Here is a 27443-nt window from a genome sequence, read left to right as displayed (position 1 = left end):
AATAAAACTAAGATGGAAATAAATTAAACCAAAATAGTAGTTTAATGAAAAAGTAAAACAACAAAATAACAAAATGACTAAAATAAAAAAATTAACTAAAATCAAAACATGAAAAGAATACAAATATGAATAAAACCTGTAATTGTATATAAAGTAAACCTAATTTTGTCCTTTTTTCATAAAATGGAAGTTAATAGTAACCACAGCATTTCTTAATTTATGTTCCACAGAGAAAAAAAAAAGAAAGTCATAGGTTTTGTACTATCCCTAAAGGTCTACACTGGAGTTACAATACAGGAAGTGATGTAATATTCTATGTTTGGGGAATCCATAGGTGGTGCTTATGATTTGTTCACTTGAATCATTCATTAATGAGCTTTTTTTGCACAGAAAAAAAAAACAATAGGTACAGCATTTATAGTCAAGAAGAAAAACACTCAAAAACATACTATTTTAGTTAATTTATTGTGCATGTTCTGTTTAATTTATTTTTTTTAGAATTCTCAAAAACTTAGATCAGTAGAAAAAAAAGCCCCTACATTTACAGTATGATTTTAATAACACAAGATCTGCATGTCACAATACCATCTGCATCATTTAACAGTTAAAAGTGATTTCTTTCAATGGTTTAAGTATATTAGATGTATCTAACATCCTTATGTATCTGGTGAGAAGTAATATAAAAGTGGCTTAATTTGTGTGGGTTAATCATCATGTCAATTCCCCATTCTGGCACGTCCAGATCCCTGATGGCTGGGTGACCCAGAGCTTGTACCATTTCAGGCGGGATGAGAAACGAGAGGCTGTCTGGCTACTTTAATCTTTATGGGGTCAGGCGTTTGGGGTCACGGGGGAACATGGAAGTCTGACGTACGTTGTGTAGACCGAGATAAAGCATGGTCACTCTCTCCAGACCTAAGGGATGGCATACATTTAACATCATGCACTTGTGCCAGAGATATTTTTAAAACATATTTAAGAAACTATACACTACAATCCAAAAGATTGGGGTCTGTAGAATTATTTAATGTTTTTATAAGAAGGCTGCACTTACTTGATCAAAAATACAATAAAAACTCTATTAATGTGAAGTATGTATACAATCTATATATATTTTAAAATGTCATTTATTCCTGTTTTGGCAAAGCTAAATCAATCACATGAACCTTCAGAAATCATTCTAATATGCTGAAAAGCATGATACATTTTTCTCAGGATTTTTTGATGAATAATAAGTTTGAAAGAGCATATATTTTTGAAATAAAATGATTTTGAAACCATTTCAAAGTCTTTACTGTCCCCTTTTGATCAATTTAAAACGCAACCTTGCTGAATAATAGAATGAATTTCTTTCAAACTCAAAATTGTAATGACACCAACACTTTAAAAAGTAGTGTAACTACTAGACTGTTCAATTCAACCATTTCTAAACTACACGACAGTAAAAAAATGTTCGTCACCTATGCCACCACCAGCATGAGGAGGAGCTCCATAACGGAAAGAGTCAATGTAGGCCTTGATCTTCTCCAGGTCTGTAACAAGGAGCAAAAAGTGAGTCATCTACAGCGAAACAGACATTAGAGAAGTCTGTATTTACCATAAAGATCTACAGTGTCCTTGTTACATATAGTTTCTATAGTAATAACTATAAATTATGCATAACTACATGAAACTAACCACAAACCACACCCTGATCTCTTAACCCTAACCCTATATTAAGAACATGTAGTTAATTCATATTGCCCGGTACTTAAATCTATAATTATACTGTAACAAGGACACCTTAAAATAAAGCAAGCAGATTAAATACTGAAAAGTGTTGAGATTCAAATGGATTGTGGTCAACCAACATTCAGATGTTTTGTGCATTCTTGTCTTTGTTTTTTAGCTTAGCAATCTTGTCTTTCTAATACAGCTGTTGCGTTACCAATGCCGTGGTGCATTGCCCTTTCAGTGAGCAGCTGAGCATCGTGGACTCTCTGAGCTCCAGACAGGATCTCCTCTCCTCTCATGAACATATCATATGAGTTGGAGTATTTCTGCAGGAAGAACACGTGAGGTTTTTTATGAACCACATAGTCTGTAAATAAAAAGCTATGTCTTTAGGCTTTAAAACACTTACCGGGTTGTTGGGGTCAGGCATGGTGTAGAATGGCCTTACTGCCAAGGGGTATTTGTCCAGAACATAGAAGTCAGTGTCATACTATAAAAAATAAATCACATAGGTGTGTTTAATCTATATGGGCCATATTCCACGTATAGGTGGAACAGGTTGAGGTGGAGTGGTTGGAATGGAAGATACAGATTCTGTGGACAGGTGTCCACTGACATTAATATTACTTTCTTAAAGAGACAGGACTAATTTATTGTCCCACATGGGCACATAACCAATCAGTGGGAGGCAGAATTCTTGCTGGTTGGTAGGGGATCAAATACTTATTTCACTCGATCAAATGCTAATCAATTTACAGCCTTTATATAATGTGTTTTTCTGGATCAAATAGGTAGTTCCCCCACTGCAAACAGTTGAGAAATAAAACAAACGTGTAACAGAATAATGGATCCGTGCGTCAGGTCTTAAATTGACCGCAGCCTAATATACCTGCTGCCAAATTATGAGATAATATACAATATATATATATATATGGCAGTTATTCCTCATGGTATCAATGTCAAAATCGTGGGAGTGAAAATTCTGAGTGGCTAGTAATTTTGAAAAACACTGGCCACAGTAGCTGGATAGTAAATAAGTTAGTCAAGCCCTGGTCATGTGACATTGAAGACTGGAGTAATGATGCTGAAAATTACTAAATCTATGAATTGCAATAATACTTCACAATTACTGTTTTTCTGCATTTTATATCAAATAAATGCACCGTTGCCGAGACATCTCCTTCAAAAACCTTATCGACCCCAAACATTTGAACAGAAGTATTCATCACTTATGATGTCTATTTACCTTGTCCTTCACAAGACGACCAAGCAGCTTTTCGTTGGGTGTGCTGAGGAAGAACAGATTACAGAAAATTAAAAATGAAAAGATTATAGATCTGTTATAAAACGTGCAATGTGGGAAATTCTATGAAAGAAAGCCACACTGACCTCAAATCTTCTTCATCGCCCATTTCCACCCCGGCAGCTCTGAGCATGGCCACTCCCTCCATATACTCCAGTCTCAGTGTGGGCTCCAGGAACTTGAAGGGCTCACTGGGGTACTGCTTGTTCACAGTCTGGATCTCTGTCTGGAACCTGCAGACACACCATTAAAACAGAGAGAACAGAGACTAGCATGAAATGTAGAGACAAAATTGAATTGAAAAGCGTCTCTCAAGGTCTTTCAAATGTAAACCATTAGTAGGCAAATATTACTTTTCTTAGTGCTGGTCAGATTGTGATTATTGGATAAAATATTCATGCATTCCACATGTAGAGACTGCTTGGGTTGGATTTCCAATTGTATGTAACATTTGCCACACAATGACAGTAAAATACTTCAGTTATAAAGTCATGTATTTAATAGTCTGACCACTGGATGGCAGTGTATATCCTTGTTATTATAAACCACATGAACGCGTTTGCCCGTTCAGTTATATCACAAGAATAAATGACGTCACTTTTAATTACTCTCATGTGACATCTCAACATTATTATCATGTGATTTGATTCTTCATAAAAGGTAATATGACAACACTAAAACTTTTGAGAACTTAAGGGGATGTTGAAGGACTCAAGTCTTTTACCGGTCACGTAGTCCTTTAAAGATCTGAACCATGGTGTCAGTAATGGAGTCAATGACCTCGTGGTAATGGTAATTGAAAGCCATTTCAATATCCAGACCAACAAACTCCGTCAGATGGCGATGAGTGTTGGAATCCTCAGCCCTGAACACTAGAAGAAAAATAGGCATAACTGTGAGATTAACATTCATAGTAACCTTAGTAATTCATTTAAAACAATGGGCAAACTTGAATGGAACATGATTTTAAACCCAATCCTATTGTTTCTTCTTCTTCCTGTTGTTTCTTCAAAACTATTAAAAGGTTTTGAAATAATTGAAATAAAGCTTAAATAAAAGAAAACATAAATATTAATATGAAAATATTTAAGAAACTAAATTAGAAATGCTGCCTTGATGACTAACTCAAAATTAGAAATGCTGCCTTGATGACTAACTCAAATAAAATCATTTTAAGTTGTAATTAATTAAATTAAAAGTAATTACTAAAAATACATAGATAAGATAGAGATAAATATAAAAAAATAATACAAAAGCACAAAAACAAAATTACTAAAATGAAACAAAAGAAATATTCATAATACTATAATAGTATTTAAATGATACTAAAATAAAACTGCCAAGCAATATTAGTAGCAGTTACATCTGTAAAATGCAGCCGTTTAAATTTCTGTCAAAAAACAAGATCATCATTAATTAAAATGCTATTGCCAAAAAATGGAATGCACTTGTTTTGATTATTCCCATGTTTAAAAAAAAAAAAAACACTTATGCAGTTTCTACAATGTGACTTCCCATCAGCAGAGGTCCCTGATGAGCTGTTTTATTCTGAAGCCTATGCCCAACGGCTCTGCTAAAAGTGTTTGAAATTCTAGCTCTATTCAGTGAGGGTTTCTGTGCCCGCCAAAAGCACCAAGAGCGCAATCCGTATATTTATCCTGCAGTATGTCCTGATCTGCATTCTGGCAGGGAGGAGATACTGGTGAAAGTGACCTCTAAAAAATAAATGGCCAGATCCTTTATAGGCCACAGTCTATGAGATTGAGATAATTCTTAACTGTCCACTTAAAGATGACCTAAAGATGGAAACAGCAAATAGAGGGAAAATAAAGGGACAGGAGGGTGTATTTTGATGCTTTACCTGGTCCGACACAGAAGACTTTGTCAAAGTCAGCGCAAATGCACATTTGCTTGTAGAGCTGAGGGGACTGGGCCAGATACGCACTGGTTTTGAAGTAGGAGACTGTGAAGACATTTGCGCCACCCTCACTGGCAGCTGTTAAAAACACACAAAAACAACATTTGTACTGTAGTCATGTGTGACATTTTGTGCACAAACGTGAGCTGATAATTCTCATGGAAACGTGGTAAATGAGCATGATGTTCTGTAGGGCACATACAGTTGGGTGTGTGCACACCGGAAGTCATGCGGTTTCACTGAAAGAACACAATGTTGATGTTGATGGTGGCATATCACACCAAAGGCGGCAAAGTTTAAATTCGAAATGCGTCACAAAGATGTGTTCGGATTGGCCGGTCGGGGTGCAGAGGAAATGAAAGTAACTGTTTTCCTTAACAGCGAAAACCACACAAACACAACACGGGGTTTGTAGAGGGAAAGTGTTGTAACACCACTGAGACCTTTACTGACGTAATACATAGACTTTGATATCATTGGTGGACTAAAAAAGAAGCGTATTTAAGAGACTGTTGAAGTAGTTGAGCACCATCATTTTTGCTCACAAGACCTTCAGCATCTAAGGACCGTATCCTGTACACACACATACACATAAACACATACAGTATACAAATATATATATATATATATATAAGTTAAGTAATTTCACTTAAATTACAATTAATAGGTAATCTTCATTACAATTTAAGTGAAATTACTGAACTTAAATATACAAGCTTGATAAAATTTTCATTCTAGAAGAAAATTTCAAATGTCACTTAGAGGCTTTTGCATCTGAACTCTTTATATATATAGCTTGGTTCTTTGGTGAATAAAAAGTTCAAAAGGTCAGCATTTATCTGAAATGGAAACCTTTTGTATCTTATTCTATGATATATTTGTTTTATTTTTGGGAGAAGTGTGCTTGTGAGAGCTGAGAAAGAAATTAATTTGATCTCGAGTCAAGTCAAGTGAAAGAGGCCCTGAAGTCTTCACAAAGACAACTGTGCTCATGAATCCCAGCAGATCCCATTGCACTCGGTGTACCCACAATTTCAAGAGTGCTAACATGATGGCACCCTATCAGTGACTGGAGGCATATCTCCTTAATAAACACCACTTTTTCTTTAGCCAGTGTTTTGACAGTGTCGCAGACTTTTTTTACCTAAGAAAATGAAAAAGTATCAATCCTTGAAATTGAAATTTTTAGAGACTGAAGGTGCAGAGAAAGAACAATAAACTAAGTTGGAGACCATGAGCAGGAAATCATTCAGAAGGCTCGGTGTGTGAGGACAGAGATAAAACCTGTACTACTCATCATGAATACAGATACACCAATGTGAACACGGAGACAAGACTGTTCGCCTGGTGTCATCTCAGATGCTCTGTGAGGTTGAAGCCATAATGTAATGAAAGAGGTGGAAGATCCTTTCTGCTGTACTGTGAGGTTCATTAGATTAAAAACCATTACCGAAAAAAAAAAAAATGTAATGCAGGGACTAGGTTTCTATCCATCGGTTGACATCTGAATGAAGGGAGATCTGAATGCAAGCTTGCAGTCGATTGTAAGAAAGGTGCGGGACAGAAGAACAACACTGAATGATTGGAGAAATCCGGTATACGTCACCAGAGAGAAGTCTGCTGTTTCAACAAAGACTGAAGTCTGAGTTAAGATATTATGATTAAAAAGTACGAGATCAAAAAACTTGAATGGATGAATCGTTCACTATAGATCCAAACCTGCATTTATTTAGAAAGTGCATTTGAATTAGTGAATTTTCATTTTGTACTTATTTTCCTACTATTTTACAGTTCATTAGGCTCTTGATGATTTCTTCTATCATCTCTTAGAATATCTGGAGGCCAGGTTTTTCAGTCATCATGAGAACACATTTTACACATGGCTCTTGATTTTAACTTGTCCTTCAAGTGCTTGTCCTTGTACTTCCTCTGACTCTCCAAAATTAAACAGAGAGATGAAGTGAACTTGGAAATGGCCGTACCAGAGATGATCTTGGGGGTCTGAATCTCCACAAATCCCTTGTTGATGAGCGTGTCTCTGAAGAGCTGACATACGCCGGACTGCAGCCGGAAGATGGCCTGGCTGGTCGTAGTCTGTGAGGGAAGACGCATGGGTTAGTGGTAAACATGTTATATAACCTGTTTGTTTGGGTGTGCCAGGGACTGATGCAGCACTTCTCTTTTTATGCAATCTGACACCTTGACTCATCTACATTTCAAAGTTTTTGAAAATATTTCAGCAGAAGTTCTGGAAGAAACATAACGCTAGATCTCAGAAGACCTCTTTTTATAATGTTAGAATAAAATCTCACTGGCAACGTAAAATATTCTGCTAATTTGTTCAGAGATACAAATAAATGAGGTCCTCTTCAGAGTACCAAAGGGACACAGTAGTTGCAAAATCCATCTTCTGAAACAATCAACCTCCTGAATCCTCTGGCATTGAGCGAAAAAGCGTTCTCAGCATGAATTTCCCATGAATCAGATGACTCCCTGATGACCCGTGATATGGACCACATTTCCGATTCTTCATGACCTACAGAGCTTGCATAAATCCTAGAGAAACAATCTGCTTCTATATCAATATTTCAAGGCTCTAGCCTCTTGTTTTACTGGATTTGATTTAGTTAGGACAGACTAGCTTTTGCAGGCAAGAAAGATATAATAGTACAACATTAAGATTTCTTTGGAGATTTAAGTTAATCAGACCTATCCTGGTGTTACGTATGTGGGGGGATTTTAGACTGGTAAGTATGACGTAAATTAGCTCTGTTCCAAAACCAAGTAAGGTTCCTTGCCGCGCACTACCTACATAGGCAGCAACTTTCCAAAACAGCTTTTTTCTAGTTTAAATCAACAACTCTGCAGACAAATCTAACATTGCCTGTGCATTAGCTGGACTGGTCTCTGAGAACTGCTATTTTTGTGTGATTTCAGCTAAATAGGCTAAATTTATAATACGATAACTGTCAGTTTTTATTGCTGATAAATCGAATACTGACATGCAAACTTAACAAACAGTTTTAGAGTTTCTGGTTTTCAAGCAGATAAGAGTTGTTCTTACTGTAAGAGGGTGTTAATAAAGATGGCTGGCGAACTTTGGTTTGAAGTCAACATGTTGTTTGGGTGATAAATACAAGAAAAACATAGCAAACACAGACAATGCGTAAGATCACGGATTATTCATCAGACAGAACTATTAAAATGATCAGTTTCATTACTGAAAATAAGTACACTAGAGTTCAAAAGTTTGGGGTTGGTAAGAATTGATATTTTAGCAATAAGTCTATTTGATCAAAAATACAGTAAAACAGTAATACTGTGAAATAACTTGTATATTTAAGTTCAGTAATTTCACTTAAATAACAATTAATAGGTAATTATCATTGCCATTTAAGTGAAATCACTGAACTTAAATTTACAAGTTTGATAAAAATCATCATTAAAGAAGAAAATTTCAAATGGCATTTAGAGGCTTTTGCATCTGAACTATATATAAATATTTATTTAATTTTTTCTGGTAAGAATTTACTGTCACTTTTAATTAAATTATTGCATCCTTGTTGAATAAAATATGGATTTCTTTCAACAACAATAACAAAATCTTACCCCAAACTTTTGAACAGTATAGTATATGTATAACTGAAATCTCTCATCCCTGAGTTTGTCACAATGCACTCTGGCATCGCCCTCTTTGCAAAATCCTAAATTTGTTACTTTCTGCTTTAGAATATGTTTGAATCAAGATATCTTAGATGCTGCATTCCTTTCGGAAAACGTCCAACGTTTGGCTTATAACTTAGAAATGGGTTCCTACAAATTTTGGCTAATAAATAAGGAGTTTTAAAAATCATTAAATAGAGATTGCACTCACTAACAGCACATTTATAGCAATAAATTGTAGATGAACATAACTATGAAAATCTAGATTTACTATAAACATTTGAATATTCCATAATATTTCTCCAAGAATTAAATGTTTTTTTTTTTGTTGTTGTTTTTTAAATAACAATTAACAGTTATTGTGTAATAATTTATGATTTCAAAACCATGCAGTAAAAGTAATATAAACAGGACAATAGGGCTTCCTCTAATTAATCGGCAACTAAATATCAAAGAGTCAACATATTAAGACAGTCTATCTATATTCTTAGAGCAGATCATGATAACCTGCCAACAGGGGACACGTTGCCAGGACATTTAGTGACTAGTCTGTAAAGCTAAGCTGTTGTACAGTTTATATGCAAAGCTGTTATCAGTAGAGTGTGAAAACACACAGGTTTCAGTTGACGTCCTCACACGTCTCTCGCTGTAGGCGTGGAGAAAGGAGCTGTGTGCATCACTTTAGTGTTCACAAGGCTGCAGTGAAAACCAAAAGAGGCGCAAAAAGCTGTTGTTCTGTGGTTTGACTCCCCCACCTCACGCTCTCAGATTTCTGCCTTCACTTTCTGGAAGTTCTCAAGAAAAGCAGCTCTTTCAGAGCTAGGTGCGCATTGTGACAGTCCTAGAACACTGCCAGATTTCAATCTCCTTTGGTGTGTAAAAAAAAAAAAAAGCACGGGGTGTGTGGGTGCGCGTGACATGGAGGTCTTTCATTATGTCAGAGCTAATCCTGCCATAGCAGAAAACCGTTTATTTCTTTGCTCTTATTTCTGACGCCACGTGACGTTTGCCATCATACAGAGAGCAGATGACTAGTAATTTCCTACTAGTTAAATCTGAGTTTCTAGATGTCAATATTTTTAAAATGCCAAATATTGACCACTACTAAAAACTCATCATTTCATTTAAGATTTTTATGTCACGTTTATTAAAAAATAAAACTGATAAAAAAATGTAGTTATATAAAATCTTGGCTTACCCTCAAATCAATAACTCTGTTGTCCAGTCTGGTGTCCTGATTGACAGTGGCTCTTCCCTCCTGAAAGAAAAGGGACATGGTTACTTCAAAATTTCTTCAAAATTCTGTTGTTAAATAACTCTGAATGGTTCAAAATCCTGTAATTCCAAATATATATGATTCTTCCATCAGATATCAACAATCAGTGTTTTTTTTGTTTTTTTTTTCTGCCAGACAAATTTTCAATTATATATATATATATACATAGAACACTACAGAACTGCCTTAATTATGTGTGGCATTAATTCAAAAAGGTGCTGAAAGCATTCTTTAGTAATGTTGGCCTATATTGATAGGATAGCATCTTGGAGTTGATGGAGATTTGTGGGATGTATTCTTCAAAGAATCCTGAAAAAAAATATCTTTTCCATGAAAATATGAATATTAATCACTATTTATGATAGTGTTTCTTGAGCACAAAATCAACATATTAAAAAATTCTGAAGCATCATGTGACACTGAAGACTGGAGTAATAATTCTGAAAATTCAGCTGTGCCATCAGGGAATAAATTATATTATAAAATATATTAACACCAAAAACAGTTATTTTAAATTGTTATAATGTTTAAGAATATCACTGTTCTTTCTGTATTTTTGAAATAAGAAACCCACCCAAACATTTGAAAAGTTTTGAACAGAAGTGTATATATTTGAAACTAGATTCAAATAGTTTCTCTTGCAGAGTCTGCTCCATGGAGGCCTGGTCCCACCAGACTATCGCACATTTCATTTGTACAGAGAGTCTGGCCTCGCTCCATTGATATCGTTATCTTTTCTTCATAAAGCCTGTAGGAGCTCAAAACTGATCAACAGGCTACTCATCCTCGGACCGCGCTGATAAGACACAAGCGTAATGAGGCGGCAGATGCTCTGTCTGACTGGCGTTGTGGAATCCCTGCAGAGAACACCTGGACAGCAACTGCAGCTGGTTTTGTCTTACTACATAAACACCATGAACTGTCTGACGTCAAGAAAGAGGGGCAAAGACAGAAGCTATGAATAGCCATTTCTGTAGTGTGTAGCATGTATATACTGTGCACAGTATGCAAATTGTCCATATGCATGGTATAAAACCAACCAACCAACCAAAAAAAAAAAAAAAACCACCCCAAAAATAAAATCACATTCCGTTCATTTGAAAAACACAGTTAATAGAATCCAGTTATTTTGCTAGATTAATCTAACTTTAAAGGGAGGAAGTAACCATTAGCGCATTGGTTATTGCCTTGAATTATGTGCATGGCACACTTTTAGTTATGACTTGTTAAAGTATACTTTGTAACGAAATGGAGTTTTTAAAAGTAAAAGGGTCAGAGAGACACTTAGGCCTATTTAGCAACACAATACTTATCTCTTAAATAATTTTGAACAGCTCTCATATTAACAACTATCCAAACTGTTATAGACCTAAAATAGCTTTTGTAGCCCTCTGTCACTCTTAAAATGTCAGAGAAAAGGACAGAATCAGAGATTATTTAGAAAATAGAAAACTGTACTTTGCATATTATAGGCTACTATAAAAACACATAAAGTTGATCATTATGTAAATTATTTTCATTTCATGAATATAGTGACCAACATGATCACATACACAGAATCTTGTTCAAAAAGCCTAATACACAATGAAATCAATTCACCAAGTTAATAACATTAAAGATTTGTTTTTAAGGAGTGTCTTTTATCTTACCTACTAAACTTAAAAAAAAGGTTAACACAAAAGATTTAAAAAAATATATAAACCTCATATTTCAGCATTCAATCATCTCTATAAAAAGAATGAGTCAATAAAGATACATTCCTGACATTTATAATGCACAGTAGCTGATCTTTTATTATTAATAGTAAAATTCGGTCCGATTTTCCCATGGCTGTCGTTGCTATACAACCATGCACTGCGCTCTCCACAATGGCAAAGAAGTTTTAGTAGCTAATGTATTTCCACCACAGAAAAACTCTTGCTGAAGCTCTGCTAAAAGATTTCTTTACGGAGAAGAGAAAAAAACACCCAAGTGTTTGGGTGCACGTGCACTCCCATACTGAAAAGATTATGAGCGCGCCTCCCGCGAGCGCGTAATGAACGCGCTTTCCGTGCGCCTAATCGCCTATTTGAAATAACGACCTCAAGCGCGCAAAAGACGCAATACGTGAACTAATCAAGAGACCCCCTTCATATCGCTTCTATGCACAGCACCTTCTCCGCAAGCAGGGGCGCCATTGCCAATAATTGAATTGAAATGATAAAAAATAGAAAACCACAGAGGATTTTTTTAACTGCTCGTGCCGCCCCCCATGGGACATGAAGAGATGCCGCCCCGGGCGACTGCCCGGTTCGCCCGTGCCTAGAACCGCTACTGCCTGCAGCAGCAGGGTTCTTATGTTTTGCACTAATCAGTTGTTCCACAAGATCTCGTTTCACACTAGAAAACTAAACTAAAGAGACAGAACAACAACAAAACAGCAGAGACAGCAATAATGACAGATGCCCGCTTTGACATGCACTTATGTGAGGAGGTTATGAGATAGCTGTAACTTTTAGTTTCAAAGAATACAAGACATTTTTATCAGTTCTAACTTCTGGAGAAAGACGGACAGACACTGGATAAAGATAAAAGTTTTGTTTGCATATGCTATCAAAGAGAGTATACTTTGAAAGGCAACGTGTTCGACTGTACGCATATGCTAAAAAACGAATTTTACTTTGGGCTTTATACTGCAAGGAATGCTATGAACCACAATCCAATACTGTCAACAATGTAACTTACTACTGTTAAAAAGTTTGGCTTTATACTGTGCGGTATACTTGCATTTCTTTTAACTTAACATGTCTAACTGAACTTGGACACTGGATTATCGTAACACTGAACTGAGAGAACTGTTTAACGCTTTTTACTTGGGTTTTGTTCTTGACCGTTTCTCACCTCATCTCCTTCTCCCTCGGGCCTGACAGCGTCTTCTAGCTGAAGGGGAAGTCTGGCCTCAGACTGGCTGATCACAAAGATCTAAGACAAAGACACAGAAAAGAGTTTAAGCTATGATTGCAGCTTAAACAAGAGTCCACAACAAAAACGATTTATCTAGCAGAATGTCTAAGCTGCTTTTTTTCAGTACAATGAACGTGAATAGTGACCTCAACTGTCCCAGCTATCCACTATCCACTTTCACTGCATGAGCAACAGAAGCTTGTAGACTTTGTGAAAAAATAAACATAGATCCTATATTCCATGATGAGGATTGCTTCCAATTAAACTTTCATATTTATAGAGAACAATCAGATGTATTCTTTTAATCGAGTAATATAGATCGTTGGTCTCTACCCTCTCAACATGGAGCTCAACGTCCTGCTGTGAACAGCTCTCGATCTTCTGCTCAACCTTCTTCACCACCGCCTCCACATCAATGATGCTCTCCTTTGTGAGGCTGTGAATAGAAAAATACAGCATGAGGATGAAGGGGAGAAATGCATTTGGACTGCTGACATGAAATGAGGCCGCAGTGTCCTGAAAAATCAAAAACTGCACTCCAAAAGTGACTACAAATGTATATATATATATATATTCATAAATTTTGTATAAACATTATATATGCAGTTGTATGGGTGTTTTAGAGTTCACATTACCATTCAAAAGTTTGGGATTGGTATTATTATTATTTTTCCAATTTAAAGTCTGCTCCCAAAGGCTGCATTTATTTACCAAAAAAAAGCAGTAAAAATGGTAATACTGTGAAAATGTAATATATTCCTGTGATGGCAAAGCTGAATTTTCAGCATCATTATCTCTAGACTTCAGTGTCACATGAATCTTCAGAAATTGTTGTGATATGCAGCTCAAGAAACATTTCTTATTATCATCAATGTTGAAAACAGTTTATTTTTGTGAAAAGTGAAAACCGTGATAAATATTTTCAGGAAGTTTAGATCAACAGAAAAGTTCAAAGAACAGCAGTCTTTACTGCATTTTTGATTAATTCAAACAATAAAATTATTACTGTTTTTAATAAATCCCCTTACTGACCCTGAACTTTTGAACGATGGTGTACAGAACACTTGCTCTTTTAAAAACTAATTGGTCAGAATACAATTAATATGAATGTCCCTCAAAAAGCAAAAAGTTTTCTATTTTTTGTATTTTAATTTTTTTAAGACTTAATGATAAGTTTTAAGTGTTTTAAGTCTAAACAACTTTGAGAATAACACACATGAAACAAAAACTTCATGGACCTTCATGGAAACTCATGAGATCACATTGTTAGGCAACAGTATCTTCGCAATTCTTTTTTTTTTTCTTTTTAACTATTTCTCACGTGATATACACAGTTCTCCTTTTCACAGTTCAAACAAACATTGCTGTTGTGAAGATGAACCACATCACTTTTCCTCTGGTTAAACAGTATGTATTTTAAATTCTTTACATCACAAACCAAAAGGTCATAGGTTTCTCACCACCACAAATACTGAAAAAAAAAATATTAGCAAAAAAGGGCATTCACCTAAAGATGGAAATAATATCATTCACCTACACTCTTCACATTCCAAAGGAATATGTTAAGCATTGTTTTGTTTTGTTTTTTCAGTGGAACATAATATTTATTAAAGCTTGACAGACACAATCACTTTGAAATATCATTCAAGATATGTCATAAAATTTAAAATAATGTCAAACCGGTCTGGAATGACATGAGAGTGAGAAATTGACCACTTTAATTTTGGATGACCTACTCCTTTTAGTGAAACAATATTAGATTGGCAAGTAAGTCATGGCATCTCTCTAAGGTCAAACGTAAAAGCGACGGCCAACTGTCTGCTGGAGAAGCAGACGGCACAAATTGAGATTGCAACCTTCAGCTCTAGTCATTACAAAGGAGTAATGAGAGACCAGAGAGTGAGAATGAGACGCGCCAGTCCCTGCCAGCTGCTGCTCAGAGAGCGGCCACATCGCTCTGGGATCAGTTGTGCTCACACGGCTCTCTCAAACAATCTCCATACAGACACTCTTCATAAGTCCTGATTAAGTCTGGTTACTGAACACTAAGCTGCCCATGATGGGCTCTGCATTGAAAGGACACCGGGCTGAAGAGAGACGTGGTTATAAAAAGAGGATTATACTGAGAGCCATTGTGCTTGACCTGCCCTCTGATTGAGCTCATACGCTTTTGTCAAACAACATTCGATTTCAAACTAAATTTACTGAAGAAGATTAACCACCATGGCTAATAATTAAGATCGAGAGCTATTAGTTAGTTTCAAATATGATCGTTTCAACGAGGGACACTACGCATCATCTAGGGGGATCTGTACTTCAAAGCTTGTCAAACATGCGGCAACAATAAAAGAAAATAGCATTTTATGTGGCAACTACATTATTTCTTTAACATCCCCTAACTGAAACTTTCCAACTGCCATGTTACTCCACGAACATTTACGTAACACACAGAGAGGGGAAGTTCCTCTACAAAACACAAAATCTGCTCCAAAGATTTACGATGTGTGGAAACGCTCATCTAAGATTTCTGAAATCTTTCAGTTAGATAACAAACAACCAAGTGCACAGATATCAACCAGGCCCCTTTGAGTCCAGAACAATTACATTAAAACGCAAGCAAAGGGAAACCAGATCAACAGACTAAGGAACTGCAAAAGGAACTCCCCAGACCACAACACCCTTCTGATAAAGTGAGTTTAACCTCCATTCAATGCTGCATGAGCAAACAGAGGATGTTAACACGGTTAAGCAGCAAACCCTCTCTGACCCTCTTAAAACACTGGAAGTGGACTTGAAAACAAAGTGACTCGTCTACCATATAGTCATGAAAGCTGACTATCTGATGAAACATTCACATTTCCATGCATCCTGACTGAGCCGATAATAAATAAGAAACTAACTGGCAACTCACGTGCCATTGTATGACACGAAAGTTTTCAGTTTTTAAGTTTTTTGTATTTGTGACTGGATGTTGGTCCTATTGTCCCACAACCCTCTATTTGACCCCGAACCCAGAGTCATTCATTCAGCCCAGACTTTAAAGTAGATCTCTGTCTGTCTGATGTATCTAATATTTGTTTTTTTAAGGGGAACGACCCATTACGGTGTTGAGGGAAAGCTGTTTCCGACTGCATAAATGGAGCTTTTGTTCTGAAGCGAAACTTTATCGATCGCCACTAAACATGGTAAAATGGAATGAGTCGCCAGGACTTCACTTTTCCCACCATTGTTTGACAGGAAACATAGCCTATACTCACTTAGCTGCAAACTTGACCATCTGCTTGCTCGCACGTTCTCCCACGGCGAGCAGGGCCTGCACGCTAAACTGCTGGTGACGCAGGACCAAGAAGCACTGTTTCCCTAGAGGAAAAACAAACCTGTCAGTAAACATACCTCAAAATACCTTAAAATTACTGTCCAGGACAAAGAGCCTACTAATAGCACATAACACGACTGTTCAAATGTTTGGGGATTTTTGTTTTTAAAGAAATGAATACTTTTTCAGGAAGGATGCATTAAATTGTTCGAAAGTCACAGTGAAGACGTATAATAATGTTACAAAGGATTTCTGTTTAAAATAAATGAAGAGTTCAGATGCAAAAGCCTCTAAATGCCATTTGAAATTTTCCTCTAAAATGACCATTTTTATCAAGCTTGTGTATTTAAGTTCAGTAATTTCACTTAAATGACAATTAATAGGTAATCTTCATTGCCATTTAAGTGAAATTGCTGAACTTAAATATACAAGCTTGATAAAAATGATAATTTTAGAAGAAAATTTCAAATGGCACTTAGAGGCTTTTGCATCTGAACTCTTCAAATACTGTTCTTTAGAACGTTCTATTAATCGAAGAATTCTGAAAAAACTATCAGTTTCCACAAGAATATTAAGCAACAGCTGTTTTCAACATTGATAATAATAATAAATGTCTTTGAGCTCCAAATCAGCAAATTAGAATGATTTCTGAAAGGACCATGTGACACTGAAGACTGGAGCAATGATGATGAAAATTCAGCTTTGCCATCACAGGAATAAATAACATTTTAAAAATATATTAAAACAGAAAACTGTTATTTTAAATTGTGAAATTTAACATTTTGATTATTTGTGATCAAATAAAAGCACCCATGGCGACTGACCCCAAACATTTGAATGGTAAAGTAACATAACACAACATAATAATAATGTCCCCAAAGGGATCTCACTCTGCATGTTTGCTACATCAGATTATATGTTTTTGGCAAATACAGTTTCTTCTGTCTTTGCAAAAACGAACGCATTCATGTAGTAGATGGTTTCCGACCAGAACTACAAGTATGAATCAAACAACAATAAATATTAACCAATTACTTATGAAAATATTCTCATTAAGACAGTGCCAAAGACACCTCTAACAAACTACGATTATTGTAGAACAAGCTGGTTCAACGCTAGTCAGAGGAGTTAAACAAAAGCACCAAATCTACTGGCACCAATCAGCAGTATCAACAGACCGGACATCTCTTTGAAAGACACAATGCGTGTAGTCCAGACTTGTCACCAAATTGCTAATCAGACACCTTGAGAATGAACAAACTCTGATTTGTGTAAAGCTGACACGGATCAGGTCAAGATCAGAGACCACCCAGACTCTTTGAAGTCCCCTTCACAGTGTTCAGAGCCTGACAGATAGTTAAAAACACAGCAAATCAGGATGTTGTTGTGCCCAGAGCACACTGACAGAATGAAGGAAGCTGGAGGTTAAATGAATCTTGACATGGAAGTTGTCCTGGAAGGAAATGTTAGTGATATAGCCATAATACATGGTTTATTCATTACTGCACTCTTGAACCAGACTTGTACGTGTGGACCCTATCAGACATGGAGTGTGTGGGAAAGACGGGAAGCCACAAAGTTTCACTTAAACTGAGGAAACTGAACAGTTTCTATTAAAAGACATTTATTATTCAAAAAAAAATGCAACCACAGGAAGTGTTTGTCAGTTTTGTAGTGAAAACGGCCACTATTTTTACAGGCCTCCACCACCATTGCAATTGGCTTTATGCACAGCTGCACTACCTCATGAACTTCAGCCAGCTCCTTGTTTCCTATCTACCACTATTGGACAAACTGATTAATCCAAGTGTGTCTGACCTCAGTAGTCACAACAACAATATTCAGGCACACCTGAATTAATCAAGTTTGTCCAATAATGGAAGACAGGAAACAAGGAGCTGGCTGAAGTTCAGGAAGTAGTGCAGCTGTGCATAAAGCCAATTCATCTAAATATAAATTTGGCAAGATACGGCACATGTTGGAGGCACCCATATCCCCTATGGTCCTCATCACCTGCGTTAATCATGGGTGTGGAAAGCATGCCACATTTTTTAATAATTTCCATGTAAATACTCATGAAGCTGTGTTGACTATGTTACTTTTTGTCTTTGTTTAGAAAAGTTATATAAAAATAAAGTAAAAAAAAAAAAATAAATCATGGGTGTGGAAAATTTCAGGACTGAAAACCTGTAAACTATTTTTTTTGTCATAGTAAATCATGATTATTATTTGGCAAATGTGCATAACATAATAAACATAATAAAATAAGTCTAGATTTAAAGTTGAATAATGACATATAGCTTACTGCATGCTGTGCATTACATATGCATTTTATACTTAAAAAAAGTATATGAAGAAGTATACAACAATAAAAGTTTCAATCAGTAGTATGCAACGAAACATGTTCAAAACTGACACTATCAAAGTGGAAGGGTATTTTGGGTGCACTCCACTGTGGCATGACAAGCCAATGAAATGTGCCAAGTTTATCAATTTTAAAGGGAAACTCAATTTTTGGGGGAAATAGACTCATTTTACAACTCCCCCAGAGTTAAACAGTTGTAATCCGAGAAACGAGACAGTTTCTGGTCTCATTGACTACCATAGTATATATATTTTTTCTTACTATGGAAGTCAATGGGAACAGAAACTGCCTGGTTACTGATATTCTTCTAAATATCAGAAAATCGGCTGAATGGATTCAAAAACGGTAAAACTCTTAGGGAGTTGTAAAACTAGCCTATTTCCCAAAAAAAAAGTGGAGTATCCCTTTAATAGGTCATTTGGTTATTTCATGTGTATAGAAAATGTGCTGTTTGTACACAATGGCTATGTTTAAAATGAATTGTAGTGAATAGTGACTAGTGAGTGACAACATGTTATCAAGTTGTTTTGTATTGTTAATTCAATTTTGCGTAAAATACCTTCATTTTTAGCAGTCTGATTGAATAAATCAATACAGAGATCCTAATAGTGGCAGACATTACTTCCTGTTTACTTGCCGCACTAAGAATGGAAAGTGCATTCTGAGAAACTGTATTCACATTCATATTTTGGTAAGTGCAAGTGCAGTCATGTAAACAACATTTTACGAGCAAAGAAAGTCCATTTTCCGTTTTCAACAGTGTAGCGATGAATGAAGAACCGCTTACTCAGAGGTCACTCTTCCTAACTAAGCAGTGGTCGTTCAGACTTGCCTGTTTAAATTTCATTTAATTATTTTTTTTTTTTAATCCAATGCAAAATCCGCATGAAGAAATGACTTGCCTCGTCTGAAATTCCATATCAAATGGATTCCTGTTGAAATGACTTTGTTTCATATTGCATAATTTTGCTGTGTAAGCAAATGTGACTGCACCACAAATCATCAGGGTATTATATGACTTTTGAACCTTCCCAGTATAAATGATGAGTACTCTAACAGCATGCATAGTATGGCAGGATGCTGTTCCAAATCGTTCTTAATATTCAACCCCATTGTCTGTACCTTTCATTATGATAATGACTTGAAGTTTTTATAAATTGCAATAATATGTCAGTAATGTCAAATATGAAACCCTTGAGCTTTAGCAAGAGCAGCTTCCACGTGTTGAAATGAATTGAGCAACACTTCCAGCCGCAAATGAGCTTGTGTAACAGCGAGGAGGAGCTTACCTTTAGCTCTGCTGGTGTGAATTCTGGCACGGACCCAGATCTGCTGCTCTGCCTTCTCGGGTGTCAGGTCCTGGACACGCACCAACGCCCTGTCTGCCTCCATCCAGGAGAGAGAGAGAAAAAAAAGACATCAAAGACGACAGGCCTCCCCCCTTGTACACAGAGCTCCACAAAGACATTCACTCGGATTACAAAGCCACCGGGAGGAGGGCTAATAAATATGAAACATAACAAGCCCCGTCTGAAAGGTGACCATCACGTGAATTCTACTCCGTTTTGACAAACCCAGTGTCACCCTGCCTCCACTGACTCACATTTTGACTTCATTATGAGGCGGCGGAGACAGGGCGTTCCCAATTAGCCCCAGTGAAAGTGCTCAAGGCGTTTGGCTGATCCAGAATCCACCCACATGAAAGCTTCGTCTATCTCTGCCCGAGAGCAATGCTGGTGGGAGACGACTTTGTTCTGTGGCAGCAGAGCTTACAAACTCGAAGCCGGACAGTTGGGAGTGATGTCAACCTAACTCTTCATCCGAGATTTATCTCATGCTGTTATTCAAGACTATACTGTGTGACAGCGAGGGGAGTCACATCAGGGAGAGCTAAAAGGGACGTCAGGGAGATCCCGAAAGCTTTATATCATCTCGACATTCCTAATTATCATTCAATGGCTGATTTTGCACAGGAAAAAAAACATCCTGTGGGACTGAGATGCCCTCCTAAATCTCCACTTAAAAACTGAGAAGGACACTGACCCAGTTTCTGCTGGGATTGGACCATAGGAGAGATCCCATAGCGATCCTTGGCAAAGTCCTGAAAGGAGAAAAGAAGACAGGGATGGTAATGAATTTTAGAGGGACAGTTCAGAGAATTTTGTTTAATTCTGTCATCATTTATTCAACTTCATATCATTAATCCATCTGACTTACTTTCTTCCGTATAACACCAAAAGAGAACGTTTGAATGGGTACTGAAACATTCAGTTTCAGGAAAGATGCAAAAATATCATAAAAGTATCATAAAAGAAGTCCATATGAGCACTCTATCATAAGTATAACAGGCCAAAATTAGTTGACCTTGGTTCATCAATTAGTTCAATGTGAGAACAAGATCAATTCGTGAACAAATCTTTCAGACTGAAACTTTTGTGAACTGGATCAACAGATTTACTGAAAAAGTCTACTCTAAATATACAAATGAAACTATTCAGTGAGTAATGATTGCATATGTTCCTCAAACAAAGTGCTAATGGTTTCAGAAATTAGTCATATGGACCACTTTTATGGTGCATCAAAAAAGAAGTTCCCATTCATTTTATATATATATATATATATATATATTATTTATTTATTTATTTGAACTATGTCTTTTAACATAAGAAATGTGATATTCAGAATAAGTGAACAGTACTTACTTCCTCATCAGCATCATGCTGCTCTGCGGCCTGAATCAAACAAAGGAACTGATTTCAATAAAACTTCAACAGTAAAGGGAAAACAGACGCTCCTCGGTAATGGCTAACATCAAGATAAAACATATGCTGATTATTCTGTAGAAAGGTAAACTCTGCAAGTTCACAAAACACTTATTTGTACAGTGGAGTTTTAGGTTTTTTACAATTTTTTTTTACAAAATTTAGGTTTTGTAGTGGAGGATTCTGTGTAAATTATTCCAAAAATGCATTCATTTAATGATTAGTCATCAAAACATTCCACAAATGGCCCAAAAAAAAAAAAAAAAAAAAAACTGTTTAGTAAAGACTTTAAGATTACAATATTTGAACACTGGTATTTTTGGGTGCTTTGCACTGTTTTAAATTTTATTTACATCCTTGTTATTATATGTTGTTTTGTTATTTTTGTTAAATGTATTATTCTATTATTATTTAAATAAATAAGTATATATATATATATATATATATATATATATATATGTGCGTGTGTGAGTATATATATATATATATAGAGATTTAAAAAGTACATTTATTTTGCTACAATCCCTCTGTAGACAACTGGTTTTTTTTATTTAATTCTTTAATAAAATACATTTTAAAAATATATATTTGTACATTATTGAACGAATTGCACTTATATACCTTAAAGCCTAAATTGCATTCACTTCAAGTGAAATAAAACATTCAGCAAACAAAAAAAACAAACAAAACAGATGGTTGATTTGAATGTTTAAAATATTGGGGAAACATTTTCTGGATACAGAAACGGATCATAGGACTATTTGAGTATATAAACAGATTTGTAAGATCAGGAATTTGCAGAACAATAGAAGCCCAGAAAACTGCAGGGTTTGTCTCGCCTCACCAGCTTGGCCTGTTTTTCGGCCTTCTTCGCTGCTTTCTCTGCTTCCTTCTGCTGTTTCTTCAGGCCTTTCTTGGACTGGGCCTGCTGCTGCTCCTCCTCACCAGCTCTGAAACAGGAAGAAAACAAAAAAACAGCTCTGTCAAACTTCCATCTACCTTCTTTAAGTTTCCTTCCGGAAACCATTTCTAATAGATGAGGGGGGGAAGCATTCCAACCAACAGTGTCACACTGGCTTTTTAAGTTGCTGTGTCTTTCTTTCATCTATTGTTGCAGCATGGCCAAAAAAACAACAGAGGCTAAATTAAACTTTCATCAGTGATGTTTGCTTGTGCTCCTGTGGTGTAGGTAGTCCAGTTATAGCAGTACAGGAAGTGTGATGTCTGTCTACTGTAATATCAGTCACGCGATATGACTGACCCATACTGTAGTAACAACAGACTGAGATATATAATATATTTACATGGCACTCACATGCCCAAAAAACATGGCAATATGTGGTAATTCATTTTAATACTGTCCGGTATTTCGTTCATATGTACATTTTTTAAAGGAAATTAACACTTTTATTCAGCAAGGATGCATTAAATCAGACATAACAGTAAAGCATTATAAGTATAAAACTATGCTATTTAAATAAATGTTTTCTGAAAAAAAAAAACATTATGGTTTCCAAAAAATAATAATAATAATCAGCAGCACTACAGTTTTCAACATTGATAATAATAATAAATGTTTCTTGAGCAGCAAATCAGCTTATTAGAATGGTTTCTGAAGGATCATGTGACACTGAACACAGGAGTAATGATGCTGAAAATTCAGCTTTGCCATCACAGGAATAAATTACATTTTAATGACATCTCAAAATATGACTTTTTTACTGTGTTTTGAATTAAATAAATGCAGCCTTGGTGTGAATAAGAGACTTTCAAACCCAGACCCCAATCTTCTGCTGACAAAATGTGAGAAAATTGAGAATATATACAGTCATGGTCAAAATTGAAGGCGCCCCTGGTAAATATAATCAAAACTGGCTGTAGACAGACTCTCTCCAGATCCTTCAGATTCCCAGATCCATATTGGTGATTCATCTCTTCAGTTCACTCCACTCATCAGGCAGGACACTGGGATGATCTTGGCAGAAGCTTCATTTTGTGCTCCGTAACTAATTTTTGAGTTGATTTTGATGTTTGCTTTGGATCGTTGTCCTGATGGACAATCCAACCACGGCCCATTATAAGCCCACAACATTAAAGATCCAACGGTATATTAAATTGTACACATGCGGTACTTTTTATCCTTGTGTGCACCAAACCCATCTAGCGTGTTTGCTGCCAAAAAGCTCTTTTTTAAGTTTCATCTTCTATTTTGTGATGGTCAACAATCTTTTGATGCCCATCAGAACTATATTCTTTGGTTTTACTCATTGTGATGGATGATTACAGGAACTTGGCATTTTTGTTTCCTCATATTTAAACTCCTTTGAAACAAGAAGTCACGACTGGATAATTTCATGTTCCTAGACACCCTGATGTGCTAAAAAAGGTAAATATTAATGAGAATATCCTTCAGATATATTTTAAAATATTCAAGGGGTGCCAATAATTGTGGCCAATGTGTTTTGGAGAAAAACATTTATTTCATAATGTGATTTCCACCCCACTTTCAATTATTTTACGTCAATGAAAGGTTAGAATTTTGCACATTTTTTGAATGAAAGATCAAAAGGATAAACAATGCAGATTTATTTTTTACAGCCAGTTTTGATCATATTTACCAGGGGTGCCATCTATTTTGACCATGACTGTATTTGATGCACAAAAAAAACATCTTGGTTTTTCTGGGCACTTCATTCACTATTATTACATGTACTGAACATTGGCCACTCAAAAAAAAAAAAAACACACACTAGCTTATTTCCACTAAATGATATGGAAAGAAACAAGCTTGTTTAAACAGCACTTATTTAGATATTTATTTGTATTGGTATAAAACTTAAATCAACTACCCTTAAAATAATTTCCTTATTGACATTATAGCAAGAGTCCCTGGGTCATCATTAGGTTAGTTCAGACACTTGGTTGACCAAGTCCATTAACCAAGAGAGTCCAACATTTACCAAGACTTCCATCCATCTATCATTAGTTAATATTGGCAGAGATGGATTACCAAGAAGTACAACAGTCATTTAAAACAAACACAATTACACTGAAACCCCAACAATACGTAAACTGATCACAGGGCATAGGCTAATGGAAATGACATGCCCTTGTGATCTCTATTACCATTTTAAACTCTCTGCATATAACACATGCTTACCGGCTTAGAGGACTGACCAACCACTTCAAATATGCCCCTGTTACAAATCATTCATTTGCTAAATTTAAATTCAGTCCTCTCTCTCAATGTTAAATTTGGCATTGCAATGACTGCCACCATTTAATCTGAAACCACAAGAGTAACAGGTGGTCAACAACATGAGCAGGACAAGCCCATCCTCCACCTCCAGACTTTTTTTTCTTTACACTAATTGCTCCAAACAACAGAACAAAACAAAGAAACTATGAATCCAGTGCATAGTCTTGCTCTTTATCCAACTCTGATCTACAAAGCACCCTCAAAACAGCAGAATTTGGGCAGGCGACCACATGGCAGCCCTCAGGCAACACATGATCAAGTGCCTGTGCACACACAGTGCTGCAGAAGTTTAAACAAAACGGATCTGTGAATGTCTTCCCAAGCACTACCGCTGCAAACAAGGCAACAATGATCCAGCCCCAGGCACTGCTGAGGCCTTAACCGTGCCAAAGTGGGCAATCAACAACCCCACTCCCCCCTCAATATTATGCATTAGCACGTAATGCAGCGAAGAACATAAAGGGCCACAGTGAAGGTATGACCAGTTTTCAAGGGAATTCACGGATGACGGCCCAACAAAGCATCACTGCAATTTCTGCTCACAGGAAATTGGAAGCACTGGGGCAGATAGAAGAGAATGAGAAGGCTGCCAGTAATTAAAGGCCTGTGCCAGATTTGGGGTTATGTATTTACACAGAAACAAAAGGCCCGGGGCAGAGCAGGGATATAAAAATAAGGGTGGAGCTTTCAGATGCCCTCCACACCCCTCCAGACAGCAACTGTGATCATATGAATCATCAAATGACAGTTTATATGTCAAACCATAAACAGTATGTTCAGGTAACACTGCGTTAGGAAAAGCATAGCATCTATAATTACATTTCAATTGCTAATAATTAGAATTAAATGATCAATGTATTTGCCATTTTCAATTAACGTTACATTTCTGTGGTTAAAACTGCAGCTCTTACTTTCACTTTGTAATTGAAATGTGACTTTCACTTTGTTTTCTGAAAAGTAAAGGGTCATGTTGGGTTCCAAAACTTTTTTTATCAATTCATTTCACACTTTTCTGCAATAATGTTTCTTGAAAAGCAAATCAGTATATTAGAATTATTTCTGACGGATCGTGTGACACTGAAGACTGCAGAATAGTGTCATTCTTCTATACATCTCCAACTACACTAGATATTTCACCGCTAAAAGTCATCACTGTTGCAAAAAAAGATTATCTAGAATTTCTAGTATCTTGTCTAACTCCAATTGTGATCCATTAAAGAGACTATTCAGCTGTCATAGTTAAAGATCTCTAAACTGCTGATGCAATCAGCTGCAACTCTATTAGACTGAGCTAGCAGCAAGGCAAGCTAATAACGTTAAATGCAATGACCACAAATAAGTTACTAAACATCCGACGATAACAATGAGATTGGATTCTCACCCTTGTACATTTTCTTTTGTCATGGTTCAGCTCTGGTCGGATGTAGTGAAACAAAAGCGCTGAATATTTAAAATTTCAGCTGTGTTGATGTGCAATGACAGCCACTGGGAACGCAGGACATGTGGAAAAGGGGTGGAAGTGTTTTGCTGTTACACATTCACAGCGTCCCTGCTAATCCGTGTAGCACACGTCTCCACATAAAAGGTTCCTAGTTACAGGTTTAACCGCGCGTGATTTCTTTGTGTCTTCTTTAGAGCTCGTAAGTTCGTCCATATAAAATTCGTTTGTACGTGTGTGTGTACTTGGATGACTACGTTATGGGAACCAAATTTCTTCTCTCTTTTTTGGTCCCCATGAGTAAATCAAATCATACTAAATGTTTTGAAAAAGTAAAAGCGCAGAAAGTGTTCTGTGTAAGGGGATATCATATTTATATGGTTAGTGTAAGGGGATAGAATTTGTTGTTTGTACAGTATAAAAAAAACAGTATTGGAAGTCCCCAAAAACCTGTAAACCTGTGTGTGTGCGCGAGCGTATTCCCAACGTTATGGGGACCAAATGTCTTCTCTCTTTTTTTTTTGGTCCCCTTGAGGAAAGAAGCTTATAAATCATACTAAATTGAGTGTTTTGAAAATGTAAAAGTGCAGAAAGTGTTCTGTGATTGGTATTAAGGTTATGGTTAAATATAACCTATTTGTACAGTATTAAAACCATTAGTTCTCCCCCCCCCCCCCCCCCCCAAAAAAAAATGCAACCTGTTTGTGTGTGTGTGTCTGTGTGTTAATCAGACAATCAGAAACATCAATACACCCTTTCTCCTGAGTTAGACAACCAATTCTGTTAGTTGTATTTAGTTGCATTATAGAACAAATAATTTATAATTTATTGTAAAAAAAAAAAAAAAAAAAAAAAAAGTTATTTCTTCATAATTATTTTCCTTTGAAATAATAATTTTAGCAGACTCTGTGTGTTTTGGGTGTTTGAATGAACTTAACATCTGTTTTTGACCTGTGATGTGCTTGACTGAGGTTTCGCTGACTCTCAGTTAAGTGGGGTTTGATAATGCGTTTTCCCAGCAGATTTCCAGAAGCTCCTTTTGGTTGGTCTCTTTCAAATGGCGGTTTAGAGATGGGAGAGATGGTCCAGCTGAGCTCAATTGAGTGTTAATGGTGTGCCGTGGCTTTTGAGAACAGCTCTCTAATGACAGAACCATTCCAGGACATTTCCAAATGAACAAAATGCAGCACCCAATTCTCTATTTTTACTGGCCTCTTACTGTGAGAGCAGACAGTGAAAAATAACCATAAACCTTAAAGACTTGATGCAGGGTACTTTACACCTCATTGGAGTCTTTAGAAATGGTAATTTAACCTGCTGTATTAAACATGAGTTCGGTCATTATGATACAAACCTTGTGAGAATATGTTCTGCATGAATGGTGAATTGGTACTTCAGGGCTGCTAACTTGCTACTGTAAACTAATTGTTATTCATCAACACTGTAAACCCGGATAAGTTCACAGAACTCAAAAATTATTTTGTAAC

General features: G+C 36.3%; 1 protein-coding gene across 1 annotated transcript; it reads right to left on the bottom strand.

The window, feature by feature from the left end:
- Positions 1–446: 446 nt before the first annotated feature.
- Positions 447–26059, bottom strand: dars1 (aspartyl-tRNA synthetase 1). Its single transcript, XM_039655787.2, has 18 exons — positions 25900–26059; positions 22104–22209; positions 21200–21229; positions 20541–20598; positions 19787–19879; positions 16074–16176; positions 13150–13252; positions 12754–12834; positions 9796–9855; positions 6917–7028; positions 4878–5012; positions 3741–3888; positions 3103–3249; positions 2960–3002; positions 2123–2203; positions 1928–2039; positions 1461–1532; positions 447–915 (listed from the first exon to the last, which is right to left on the bottom strand). Exons 1-18 carry the CDS (start codon positions 25920–25922, stop codon positions 824–826), a joined length of 1599 nt encoding a protein of 532 aa, XP_039511721.2. The 5' UTR covers positions 25923–26059; the 3' UTR covers positions 447–823.
- Positions 26060–27443: the final 1384 nt, after the last annotated feature.

The sequence above is a fragment of the Pimephales promelas genome, chromosome 7 (genome assembly GCF_988280905.1).
Source record: "Pimephales promelas chromosome 7, fPimPro1.hap1.1, whole genome shotgun sequence".
NCBI lineage: Eukaryota > Metazoa > Chordata > Actinopteri > Cypriniformes > Leuciscidae > Pimephales > Pimephales promelas.
Note: the sequence above shows the minus strand (reverse complement) of the source record. Positions and strands in the feature narration are given on the sequence as shown.

Bases quoted from the DNA above. Each gene is read 5' to 3' on its own strand.
- dars1 (XM_039655787.2), bottom strand. From the start codon at position 25,922: ATGACAAAAGAAAATGTACAAGG. The intron at 12,835-13,149 runs GTAGAGACCAAC...TCTTTGTCTTAG, and splicing joins TTGAGCTCCATGTTGAGAGG to ATCTTTGTGATCAGCCAGTC. The intron at 1,533-1,927 runs GTAACGCAACAG...TCCTTGTTACAG, and splicing joins GGCAATGCACCACGGCATTG to ACCTGGAGAAGATCAAGGCC.